We start from the raw sequence: 11,942 nt of genomic DNA on the forward strand, positions 1-11,942 counted from the left end.
GAGCACACGTGACTAACGTTTACGTGCCTCGGGCGGAATTTAACGCGTTTGAAAAACTAGAAATAAAACACACACGTTGTCAAATTAAAGTTTCTGTATTCACACCCACTGCGCAATAAATGTGTTACATAATTACTATTAAAACAGAAGCGAGATACCAAAAAGACAAACGCAGCCGCTATCTTGGAAAGGTAAGGACGTTGATTTCCGGAATGAATACAAATTAATTTCAAAGGGAAAAACACGATGTTTACAAGATTAAATTGTGAAATAAATTTCCATCAAATAATTCTGAAAACAAATGCATCATTATGCCTTTTTGTTTGCGTTCTGAAATTGGACATGCAGGTAGAGTAACACGAAAGGTGACAACATTAGTGCTTGTTTAGTTTGACATATATAAATGATCATTGTTTATCAGTCCCACACTGGGAGAAATTAGATTTCAACAATAGCAGAACACAAGAGCCGTCATTAAACCCACATCATGTATCAAACAGTGTACATGTAATCTGATCAAACCTGCATAAGCATCAAATGTTGAATATTGCACACAGAGAGTCAATTTTTAAAAATACATTTTGAGCAATTAAATACATTTCAAAACAGGCACGCCATAAAGACATTCCACCCAATGCGTTACAACACATGACAGGATAACAGTATTTAAATCCCTTGACAATACATTTCAATATATAATATATCCAAACACAATCTGTGGTGAGAATGAATCCAATTCAAACCTTTAAAACTGACATTGGCTTTTTTTAATGCTTCTTCATCGAGTCCAGGATACGCAAAATATGAAGGAAGAGGTTGATGATGTCCAGGTAGAGATTGATTGAGGCCAAAATATGCTCCTCGGGAGAGAGCTGCTTCATCAACAGGTGGGTGTCATAGATGATGAAACCGCAAAAGATGAGCGCTCCGGCACCGGCGAATAGGAGCTCTGTGCTGTCACTGTTGAAAAACACCTGCAAAGAACACCAATAGTGAGCGTGTATCAAGAAAATTAAAGGAACTAAAAATAAAATCAAGTAAGCCTCTTTTTGTGAAGAGCCTCCATTTTCCCAGAGAATCAATAACACAGTCAATTGACCAAATGCCACGTCAAATAGATCCACTCACTCTCATAACGCTCGCAATCAAGAGGATCCACAAGCCGGAAAAAAGGCTGCAATACAGAGCAAATCGTAAATGTAAACCGTAAACTTTCATGCACATTTTGTCCCCTTTTCAGCAAACTTACGCTGCTCCCAGTTTGGTGAAATCTCTCTTGGACTGGAAGGTGTAGGCGGTCAATCCGGCAAATACGGCGCAGGTCAGGAACAAGGCTTGGAGCACGGTGGAGTATTCATAGAAGGTCACTGTTCAAGAAGCGCAGCTTTGTTATCACAAGTATTTATTTATTTTTGTTCCTCTACCACTTTGCATCTAAAGCTTCTAAATTGAGGCACACGCAGTTTGATTAAATCAAATTAAAATTGTCTTCATTTCTACTTACAAGCAGTGGCCACCGAAATCGCCTCGCACAGAGTCTGCGAATGACACAAAAGTCATGAAAAACCCTCAGATGACAAACGACGAAGCAGTAAAAATCACTTACGAATACAAGCAGCAGGTAGAGGTTGACGGGATGCTTATGTCTGTACACGGCCAAGGCCAGAAGCAGGACAAGAGAGCCCAGAGCGGAACCCAAAACAATGGCAGGGCTGCAAAAGACAGTTGGTAAAAGTTTAAAAAAATTAGAAAAACAAGATAAAATGTCCTAGAGCCACAAATAAAGCTGATCCAGACAACATCTATGGTCATCCTTTCATTTGTTATGACTTCTCAAAGTTCCATCCTTATTTTTAGGACATTTGTCGCTAACTTTCCATATAGTAACTCAATGATTGGTGTGCACACAATTTGTTTAGGCATATACGTACATTCAAACCCAACTACCTTGTTGTCCTCACCTGGCATGAACCAAGTCCTTGATGGGTTGACAGAACATAAATAGGGCAGACGTTCCCGTCGTTAAAATGATCTGCAAGCTCAGGAGGGTGTACACCTTCCGCAGAAAATCTGGAAGAAAAGAGTTACAATAAGGAAAAACACGTTTTCACATTTTGTTTCCAACGTGCAATTAAAGTTCCACCCACAAAACCAGAATAGCAAGACTGCGCCAGCAAATCTAAGACAGCCATTGAAGTGAAAATAAGCATATTTACATGGAGTATACATGCAAGAGAACCACAACAACATTTGTCTTGTTTTACATCAATACAGTCATGGGATTAGTATCAACAAAAGCGAGAAATGCTGCATACGCCTTTGCTAGCTCGCAGTTATCTTTTCGTGATACGTCAAAATAAATGCTACTTTACCTACCCATTCGTATCTGGACGCTGGCTGTAGCAACATTTGTGCCATAATTAAAGTCATCTTCAATCGAAGACCTTGGGTATTTTTCACTGCTCATCGTTGAAAACGCTCGTTGTGTCGTCGTTTGTCCAGAAAACAGCTGATTATCAACCGAAGACGGGTGTGGAAGGACGCGGAGTGATGACGTCATAGAACACTGCAAATATTTTTTTTCGTGAAAACTTTATTGAAAATGTATACGTCAGCTGGACTGATACTTTTCACATACTTTTCATTCTTACGTATGCATATTAAATTTAAATGTACATTATTGTTCACCCCAATAGGGTGGTAAATAGACAAATAACGATTCCATAGAGATATAAAGCAAAGTCAAATCTCGATGTACTGCACATTTTAATACCTTTGACACGTATTTTGCATACAGACTCGATTGTAAATAAAGTTTCTGGACAAAGACGGACGTCTCTGGACCATAAATGGACACGTCCTGCAATCGTAGCTCCACTGTTGCATAGCTGGTGTGTGTCGCGGGACGTGTTGCCAAGCTTGTCCGCTTGTGGATGTCCAATCCGCGGTTCATGTTTCAGACAGCCACCCGCAGTCTGTCACTTAGTGTTCGTCACCACTTTTTTTCTTTACGTCGCGTTCCTGCTCTTGCTCCCCACCGGTATGTCTCCTTATTTTGTAGCTGATGTTTACGAATGCAATTGTTGACAAACGCAGCTTTGCGAAACGATGACTTGCATTTCAGGCTGCAAACGAGGTTGCAGGTACGTCAATAACAATGTCGTAAACACAGAAACGAGCGATTGCTTTTGTCACCAAAACAACATAAAATGGCATGTTTGCCAGGAGTTAATTTGTTATTGAAGTGGTGGATGATGGGGCGACGAGAGGAGTTGAACTGATACACGCAAAATGTCTCTGCGTTTTAACATGGCGCACTGTCGCGGACTCCATTTGTGTAATTGGACCACTCGACTCAAAGAACAGTTTAGTGTTACCCGTGACCTAACGCTCATTTTACATATGAACGTTAAATACATATTCATACACAGGCTGACATTAATACAATTTAAATAGTCGTACTTCATAGGAAAAAAGAGCGTATTACATCACTCATTATATGTATAGTCATCCCTTGCTACTTCGCGGTTGGACTATCGCGGTTTTGATGCATCGCGGATTTTTTTTCAGGGAAAAAAATCTTCACAATAAAAAAATGTGTGATGCTACACCTCTGCCTTCAATTCATGTCTACTGAACTATTAATAATCATGTCGTCCACACCTCTGTTTGGAAATCCCCTATGCATAATTTATGTTGCTTGCATCTCCATTTTTTTCTTAAAAAATAAATAAAATCTGAACAGCCATGCATGTGTTATGAGTGACTTATAACAAAATTGTATCAGTCGGATTGACTGTCACTAAAGATCAAATTTATTTGAAACATGATTGTCACGTCATGCTAGTGTTCTCAAGTCAGAATCTCACCCCAAAAATTGTAGTGTCAATATTTGGACAAATAATTTAATAGTTTACTTTCTGTCTTTCTGTAGTGTGACTATCTCATGGCCGCCCTGCTCAGACTTTTCCTGCCCTTGCCCCGTCTCGCTGGGCAAGGCAGCGGCTCAGTCTGTCGCCCTGCAGTGTCCGCCATTCTGCTAGGTAGAGTGCTTTTTCTTGAGCTTTAGTCAAATTACGATAACTGGTCCGATTTCTCTTTCCTCGTCTTTTTACCAATCATTTTCCACCCACTCACAAATTTATATTCGTCCGAATCTACCGCCCATATGAAATTTCCCATCCATGGAAAAAAATAGTTATTGGACCTTCAACTGTCACTAGTGATGAGCAAATGAAGCTTCACGAAGCACTTTTTGACACCTCTAGATGGCAGTCTTGGTCTAAAGATGCAGTGGATTTTTAAGACATTTTCTTTGCACAAACCTTCATATTTAAACCAAGACCACCATCTGGAGTAGTCAAAAAATATCACAAGTGCTTCATGAAGCTTCATTTTCCCATCACCAAAACTTTATTTACTGTAAGGAAATGTTGACGTCGCGTTTCATGCACAAATACAGACTTTAATATGAAGACATTAAAACTTTTCAAACACAGCAACAAATATAGCAGCTAACTTGCGCAAGTTAGCAGCTAGCATGGGAAGCTAACGTGGCAGTCAATCACTCGATTCAATGACTTTCATGCTTCAGCCGTCTTGTATTTTTAGCTTGGTATCGCTCTCGTGGTTCTTGTTGGCTTGTAATGTTCGTCTGCTGCCATTTTGTGCCAGAGCTGAACAAAATGATTGCTTTGTAGTCAGAAAAGAAGTCGGCACAGGGTTGGTTCATGACCTAAACACATCTGATTTGTCATCTTGACACCCATGTTACTTCGATGAAATCTCGGGCATCAAGGCATCATCCGCTCACATTGCACTTCCTTTCTAGGTGTCAGTCCCGAGTCGTAACCATTTGCTTTCCATGTGTCGCATGACCCAAGAATCCCAAACAACCCACCCCCGCTACGTGACCTCTTACATGGTGTTATCTTTCCTTGTGTCTGCTCCTCTTCATCCAGCTCAGGCCTTGTTGCGAAGCCCCGCTGAGGAGGTTGTTTTGATTCTAGTGGTGACTGGAGTGTCTTCTCCTTCAGCAGCCATGTCGGGCTTCAATCTTCTCCATCTAATAAGCAAGAGTCAGCCTGTGACTCTGAGGTCCTGCAGTCTTCCCTCAGGTCCACTGACTTGGGTGCTGTGTGCCTGCTGTGCTTTGCCTCTTGTAAAACAAAAAAACAAAGGCCTTCATAACTTTTGGCTGGCGTGTTAGCATGTTTTAACAGTTCTCGTTCTTGTGTGTTTTGTGTTCACACTGAAGCGCTGCTTTCACTGGTTTTCTTAATTTACATCAAAGCAACAACCATGACGCAATGACATATTTCTGATTAAAAGTGTCGGACCTCAATTTTTACGAGCAGAAACAAAAATGGTCCCAATGGAATTCCCAAATCTTCCATCTTGCTCCGATTTACTTGCTGGTGTTTCATTCACTCCTGTTTGAGTCTCAAAATGGAAGCGCAAGAATGGACATCAAAATAGCGACAAAGTGTTTAGCATTTGAACATCTTGTGATACCTTGAAAGAATGGAGTCCAAATGGGAGTGCGCTGCTAGGCTGTAGCCAGAAGAGGCGCTGTTGTTTCGCTTAACTGCTTTGTGGGCCAAAGAAGAAAAATAAGGTTATTTTTCAACTTCCGGCACCGTCGTTCTATTCAACGCTGACATGAAAACAGAAATTAAGAACATTGAAAGTAAAACTACTCACAGTGCAGATAGAGTATCGTTAGCACATATGCTACACATCCAATTACTGCAAGATAGAGTCGATAATTGACCTGATGGGTGGGAACATACTGCATTATAAATTAACAACGATGTATGCTAACGCTTTTGTTTCATGGCTGTTTTGTGTCACACGCGTAGCATCTGGGCATTAACAATACACACCAAATGGTTCACTGCTTGGCTACCTTGCAGCTTGCACGCACTAGATGAGTTTGATTTTGTTTGACGAGTTTATACACCTAATTTTCAAGGGATTTTTTTTAAAGGATGAAGATGAAAATAAAGTTTTGGAAAATAATCCAGAGAAGAAGAAAAATCCTTCCTGTCCTTCCTTAAGAATAATCTTGCTGCTTTAATTCTAATTGCGACCACGTTTAATATCATCAATCTTTCCCGTAGGAGCTGCTCGAACTAAGAAAACATGGCCGGTGACCTTCTCTCAGGAGGAGATGAAGAAACGTCTCACGCCCAAGCAGTATCATGTGACCCAGGAACGTGGAACAGAGAGGTGTGGCCCTTGAAAAACTCCCCACAAAAAATAGGGTGTCCTTTGTTCCACCAGTAACCTCTTTTAGCATTATTTGTTCCTCAGTTTACAATGTGTGCATGGAACTATTTTGTTAGCATATTGAACAAGCTAGCCCTCAAACAACAACAAATGACATCCAACATTTTTTTTCTTTGTTCCAAATTACCAAAATGGATCACATTTATATTTGACTAAAATATTAAACATGCCGTATACTGTAAATGTATTTTTAAAAAAAGTATCTGTATTTATCTGGCTTTCCATTTAGTGTGTGGGGTGTGTGTGCATTAGCACGCGCTAGCCCCACATGGGTATTTACTGTTTGATCAATCAAGTCCCTACTTTGCATGTTTTTCACATATCGCGGGTGGTGCTAGTCCCCATTTCCCCAAGAAACAGGAATTACTGTATTTTTTTCACTTGAGCCTCTTTCTTTCCAATTCCACAGTGCCTTCACTGGAGAGTTTACGTACCATAAGGAAGAGGGAACCTACATGTGTGTAGTATGCGGGGAACCATTGTTCAGGTAAGATGTTTTTTTTTGCACGCGACTTAATGTTGATGCATAATATGTCATATTTATGGTCTTTTTACTTTCTCTGTATTGTTTTATTTATTTTTGATTTTTAGCCTAGAAGTCTTTTTCACGCAAAAAAATGGAATTGAGATTTTCCTCTGTGTAGGTTAGCTCAAGCTAGAACACAGTAGCTGTTTTTATCACTAATAAAGATGTTTATATATATTTTTTTCAGTTCAAAAACCAAATTTGACTCGGGATCAGGTAAGAGTAACCTGAATAGATGCCTCAATAGCCCTGCGATCATAAATGCACACGTGGAGGGCCGCGAAATGACTTACTCAATTTATCACACGTGCAGGTTGGCCTTCCTTTTTCGACCTTTTGAAACAGGAGTCCATCGCTGTGTCGGATGATTTCTCCTATGGGATGCACAGAGTTGAGACCACATGTGGCCAGGTACGCTAACAACACGATATAAAATCGGCAATATTTTTTGCGACTATGTTAGTATATTGATGCGATTGCTGGGATATTTTTGGGATTTATTTCAAATCCATATTTCAAAATAATTGCCGACTAATTGGTTTAAATAACCTAGGATTGTTATTTGGGTTATTTTTAATCAGCCATTTTAATAGTGCTACGTAACAACAGATTTGACTGGGTTGCATTGAGTCCCGCATTGCACCATTGTCCTATGGTGTTCCACAAGGTTCAATGTTGGGGCCCCAGCTACTTTCATTCTATTTGCCCGTCTTAGGTTACAAAGTTAACATTTTACATTTGGTGCCATTTTTAATACTGGTCTTAAAACCGATTTTTTATTCTCTGGCTTTTGGCGTCATGCTAACACAGTGCGGAGCCCATCTTGGACACATGTTTGATGACGGTCCAAAGCCCACCGGAAAACGCTACTGCATCAACTCGGCCTCGCTGGCTTTCCAGGCTAAAGATGCGAGTGAGGCTTCTGGCTCCGCCTCCAAAGGGGCCACTGCAGACCCCTACATAACTGAGGAAAGGACGGAGCTATAAGAACCGTAAAAAGCGCCTTTCTCGTGTGTGTTTGACTCATGGTTGCATCAACTTACAATAGTTAAATTTTGAGCTATATTGGTAAAAGCAAAGTGTGCTACATCTTTTCACATTCAAATAAGACTGACCAAAACTATGACACTCATGTTCACCAATAGGAAATCTACTCACCGGTGGATGATGTCCTCTTTCATAGAAATAAACACTTGTTTATTTTGAATATATTAGAGTCTATTTTGCGTGTACCTTTGATGATATTTGACGCTTCTAAGGCACCGTTAAGGTTCTCAGGCAGAGGCAGATTGGATTGTGTTTGATGTGGAAACTATTTTGTATTTTATTCAGAATGGAATATGTTATTTTTTTGGGCACAGCTTGAAGTGCTGCTTCAATTGATGAATAAAAGTGCAAAATAAAATGGCTGATCTCCTTTTTCATTTTTTTTTAATTCAGTAACTTTCATTTGTGTGAGTTTTGAGGCTATTCTGAAATAGATGCTTATTGTAAACCAAAATTGACAACAGCTATGAACACATATTGATAGAGAAATTACAAGGTTCATGAATGCCTTGTTAAATAAAAACTAGCATCATTAGGTGACAGGTCAAAGGTCAAAAGGACATGCTACTGTATATGTACCTGAGCCAAGGATGCAGTTCTTTTGTTGAGTTAACAGGGACACACAGAAGACAACTATATGTAACAGTAAAAGAGTGGCCAAAATGCGGTTCTGAGAGAAGTACATTTACATAACCTTTGGTAGGACAGCACATTAAGTTTTAGACTAAAGGTTCAGACCGAACTTTCATCTTGATAGTTGCTTTTTATGATGTATTCCTGGCATCATAAAGGTCAACTTTTCACTTGTAACTCTCCCACATAGTTCTAGATGGTCACATTTCTAGTTTTTAGAATTTGGTACAGGGTGGTGTGGGTAAAAAAAAAACAAAAAACGACAAAATGGATGCATTCTTTCAACTCCCACATCGTTGGAGCCATTTTGAAATATGGAGCAAGAAATAACAGATGCTGTGTTTCCATTAATGAAGTCGCTTGTTTCGAAAGAGGTGGAATGCCAAAAAATTGAACTCTTCATCCAGAGACTGAGTTTGGCCTTGCGGAAGAAATTTGAAGGTCACTGGTATCCAGAAAACCCCAGTAAGGGGGAAGCGTACAGGTACGGCGCTGCAATAACAGCCCATGAAATCAATCCAAATCATCAACTTAAGGTTCACGTCTCCTGTAGGTGCATACGGGTAAATCGGTACAATAGATGTGACCCAGATCTCCTTCGGGCCTGTCATGAGAGTGGACTGAGGTTCTGTGACCTGCGACTGCCCCTAGATTTCACACTGTGGATAAACCCCGGAGAGGCTTTTTGCAGGTGAGTGTGGCTTTCTGTTGGACAAGCTACAAATCATTGTCTGCACTGCCATCTCTTGGTCATATTTTGAAAGTACAAAAAAAGTACTCCAAAAGCTAACAGTAATTGCAGGTGTCTATCGTTTTTAAAAAAATATTTATTATGTATTAAAATAAACAAGAAAATTATTGCTACTAGAAGGAGTTTTCTTGAATTTCTGTCTTGTTTTTTAAAGGCTGAAAGTTACGTTTTTTTAATGCCCTTTTCTGCACTTCCTGGTAAGCAGCCTTAAACTCTGTTGTGAGATACAACAATACGCTACGGGTGTCTTTTCACTTATCCCACCTATTTAAAATTGCATTTTTCTGCGTAGCTCTTTCTCTTGTTTCTATTTATAATTGTATTTTATTTATTGATTTCTATTTAGAATTGTATTTTATTTATTATTGTATCAATGCTTGTCTGTGACTGTAAAGTGTCCTTGAGAGCGTTGAAAGGCGCTTGAAATAAAATGTATTATTATTATTATTATTTGGAAGCCCGTCCTTAAGATCAAGAACATATTTTACGTCTTTGTAGTTTTAGCCAATTTAAAAAAAATAATAAATTTGACTCGCCAAATGGGGTTTAACGTTTTGTCGTTTTCACATACCCGGAAGTACACAAACAACAAGAAATGCTTCTCTTGCAATAAATAATAAATAAAAATTGATATCTTTGCAGGGAACGCAAAGTTTTTTTTTCCGTTTCACACCACCTTAGGGTTCCATATGACAAAAAAAGGGGGAAAATTGCAAAATATGTAATTTTGTCATGCTAAATATCCTAATACGGTCGCAGCTGTATTGCTGATGCTTTATAGCTGGTTGATCCCTAACTGGTCCTCACCATCACCCAGCTCTTGTCTATGGCTCCAAGTAGCAGAGGTTCTGCGGCCACACCACGGCAAACTGCTTCGACCGGCAGGCTAAACTAGACAAGGGTAACCAGGGGGGCTCCGGAACTCCTGGTGAAGAGCTTGGAGAGGAGATAGGCACCACCAAGTTTAATTGCCTACTGAAATGTCATGATGTACAAACAGTCAGGATCACTCATGCCGGATCGGCCGAGGCCCGGAAAAACAACGACCGCGCTACCCACGAAGACCGAGAGCGCTGGAGATCTCTGACTGCCCAGACGTCCATCATGGCACCCCTACGGCCTTCTAGGCCATGGGATGAAGTGAAGTGAAGTGAAATATCCTAATATTTCTTATGTGTTCATTTGTAGGATAGGTGAGGAAAATCCTCCCTTTTCAGTAGCGACGGTGGCTGCCATGTATGAGGAATATTTAGCCAAGAAGCTGTCAAACAATCCGGATAGCGAGATGTCCGACTCTAACTCGTGTTATTCCTCAGATGGCAAAGAAACAAACACTTGTTTTTCCCTGAGAAACTTCACACAGGTATTACAGAATGCATGATTTTATTTATTTATTTATTTTAGACATGGCCACGGCATAAAAAAAACGTGGGGGTTCACACAAACTGGGAAATTAATGTAAATTAATTTGTTGACTCACCATATTTTTTTTTTATTATTTTTCATTTTTTGTATTTGTTTTTTAGTTGAATCCTCTTGCTCCTGCCTGGTATCCATCTGGCTTTCCTGAACTTACTCGCTCCCGCTTGGTCTGTCGCGGCACTAAGGAAAAATCCCACTTTCATATTTTCAGGCATTGTCAGACTGCTTCAGTCAGAAAAATAAAAATGACATGATAAGAAAAAAAATTGTCAAGTCCATTTTGGATATTATCATTGTTATTATTGTTATAATTATTGGTAGCTGTAGTGGTAGCCGTAGCATACATTATTTTCAAAAGTCAATAAAACAATCGTCCTTAACAGAATTGACTTTTTACAAGGCCGTCACAGGCATGTTCTTTTCCCCAAAAAAGTTTTAAGCTTTTCATTCTGACCTGTAACCTGATAAGGTGTCCACTGTCGTCACTGCCATCCATCAAAGTGTTAAAATTGGGAAAATATAAATTCCGGTTGAATGACAAAATGTAGTTTTTAAAGGCCTACGAACAGCACGTGTGTGAAATTGACTGCATTAAGTATGTTTCCAGCGCTAAAGTTTGAGCAGGGGGGGTGTCAAACTCATTTTCACGGCTGGCCACATGGCAAGTTACGAGAACCACAACCACAACCCCCTCCCGGTTCACCAAAGGGGGCCGTTATGACTCATATAAATGTATGATAAAAGAAAAATGATTTCGCGCAAGGTTATGACTTTCAGACGTCAAATCCCCAGATTCTTGTGAACAACAAAGTGTGAGAAGCTTTTTAAGATCTCTTCGCCGAATGTTGATTTATGACACACCGAGCCCGTGTTTGACGCAAAGCATGGCAGGAATGTTTCGGTCCTTGTTGGAAATGTTTCTCCTTTTGAAAAAAAACACTTGGCCGTCGAGGAAAAGCATGCAGAGGACTTTTTTTTTACCTTTTTTTGGGCGGTTTACAGATACCGTTGATTCCAAGTGCTTTGAGGAAATAGGCTGAATTGCTCATTCCAGATTGGAGAAATTTGCCTTGTTTTCTGTGGAGAAATCAAAACATGTAAATCATTCAGGAGGGGGCCTCTTTTCCACAAAATATATAAGATGTGTTTTACAAACGATGCAATGGAATTTAGTTTTGTTGCATGGGCTATTGTTGCTCAAAAACAAACTCTATCGTAAAAAAAAGAAAGGTTTTCTTGTGTCCAAAACTTAATATTTTTGTCTTATTTCCT

General features: G+C 39.7%; 3 protein-coding genes across 8 annotated transcripts; 2 read left to right on the forward strand and 1 right to left on the reverse strand.

Annotated features, from left to right (window-relative positions):
- Positions 1–474: 474 nt before the first annotated feature.
- On the reverse strand, positions 475–2,547 carry tmbim4 (transmembrane BAX inhibitor motif containing 4). Its single transcript, XM_088988950.1, has 7 exons — positions 2,377–2,547; positions 1,962–2,070; positions 1,607–1,712; positions 1,505–1,538; positions 1,250–1,367; positions 1,129–1,174; positions 475–974 (listed from the first exon to the last, which is right to left on the reverse strand). The coding sequence occupies exons 1-7, from the start codon at positions 2,465–2,467 to the stop codon at positions 768–770; spliced, it is 711 nt and encodes a 236-aa protein (XP_088845076.1). The 5' UTR covers positions 2,468–2,547; the 3' UTR covers positions 475–767.
- A 264-nt stretch (positions 2,548–2,811) lies between these two features.
- On the forward strand, positions 2,812–8,220 carry msrb3 (methionine sulfoxide reductase B3). 5 transcript variants are annotated; one of them, XM_088989307.1, is made up of 8 exons: positions 2,812–3,143; positions 3,935–4,043; positions 4,962–5,117; positions 6,123–6,231; positions 6,701–6,778; positions 7,005–7,033; positions 7,131–7,228; positions 7,628–8,220. In XM_088989307.1, exons 1-8 carry the CDS (start codon positions 3,075–3,077, stop codon positions 7,802–7,804), a joined length of 825 nt encoding a protein of 274 aa, XP_088845433.1. In that variant the 5' UTR covers positions 2,812–3,074; the 3' UTR covers positions 7,805–8,220. The 5 variants fall into 5 exon arrangements, with proteins under 5 accessions (XP_088845433.1, XP_088845434.1, XP_088845435.1 ...); XM_088989308.1 differs by having other exon boundaries at positions 2,813–3,040; XM_088989309.1 differs by lacking the exon at positions 4,962–5,117 and having other exon boundaries at positions 2,815–3,143.
- A 200-nt stretch (positions 8,221–8,420) lies between these two features.
- LOC148881532 (protein BTG3-like) lies at positions 8,421–11,445 on the forward strand. Of its 2 annotated transcripts, XM_088989009.1 has the most exons (4): positions 8,421–8,981; positions 9,051–9,188; positions 10,437–10,611; positions 10,775–11,445. In XM_088989009.1, exons 1-4 carry the CDS (start codon positions 8,812–8,814, stop codon positions 10,922–10,924), a joined length of 633 nt encoding a protein of 210 aa, XP_088845135.1. In that variant the 5' UTR covers positions 8,421–8,811; the 3' UTR covers positions 10,925–11,445. The 2 variants fall into 2 exon arrangements, with proteins under 2 accessions (XP_088845135.1, XP_088845134.1); XM_088989008.1 differs by having other exon boundaries at positions 8,421–9,188.
- The last annotated feature ends 497 nt before the right edge of the window (positions 11,446–11,942 follow it).

The sequence above is a fragment of the Hippocampus bargibanti genome, linkage group LG22 (genome assembly GCF_051943395.1).
Source record: "Hippocampus bargibanti isolate YZ-2025 linkage group LG22, ASM5194339v1, whole genome shotgun sequence".
NCBI lineage: Eukaryota > Metazoa > Chordata > Actinopteri > Syngnathiformes > Syngnathidae > Hippocampus > Hippocampus bargibanti.

Bases quoted from the DNA above. Each gene is read 5' to 3' on its own strand.
- tmbim4 (XM_088988950.1), bottom strand. From the start codon at position 2,467: ATGAGCAGTGAAAAATACCCAAGGTCTTCGATTGAAGATGACTTTAAT. The intron at 1,175-1,249 runs GTAAGTTTGCTG...TCTGTATTGCAG, and splicing joins TTCACCAAACTGGGAGCAGC to CCTTTTTTCCGGCTTGTGGA. The intron at 975-1,128 runs GTGAGTGGATCT...TGTTCTTTGCAG, and splicing joins TGATTGCGAGCGTTATGAGA to GTGTTTTTCAACAGTGACAG.
- msrb3 (XM_088989307.1), top strand. From the start codon at position 3,075: ATGCAATTGTTGACAAACGCAGCTTTGCGAAACGATGACTTGCATTTC. The intron at 5,118-6,122 runs GTCCACTGACTT...TCTTTCCCGTAG, and splicing joins GTCCTGCAGTCTTCCCTCAG to GAGCTGCTCGAACTAAGAAA. The intron at 7,034-7,130 runs GTAAGAGTAACC...TCACACGTGCAG, and splicing joins CAAATTTGACTCGGGATCAG to GTTGGCCTTCCTTTTTCGAC.
- LOC148881532 (XM_088989008.1), top strand. From the start codon at position 8,812: ATGGAGCAAGAAATAACAGATGCTGTGTTTCCATTAATGAAGTCGCTT. The intron at 9,189-10,436 runs GTGAGTGTGGCT...GTTCATTTGTAG, and splicing joins CCCGGAGAGGCTTTTTGCAG to GATAGGTGAGGAAAATCCTC. The intron at 10,612-10,774 runs GTATTACAGAAT...TTTGTTTTTTAG, and splicing joins CCCTGAGAAACTTCACACAG to TTGAATCCTCTTGCTCCTGC.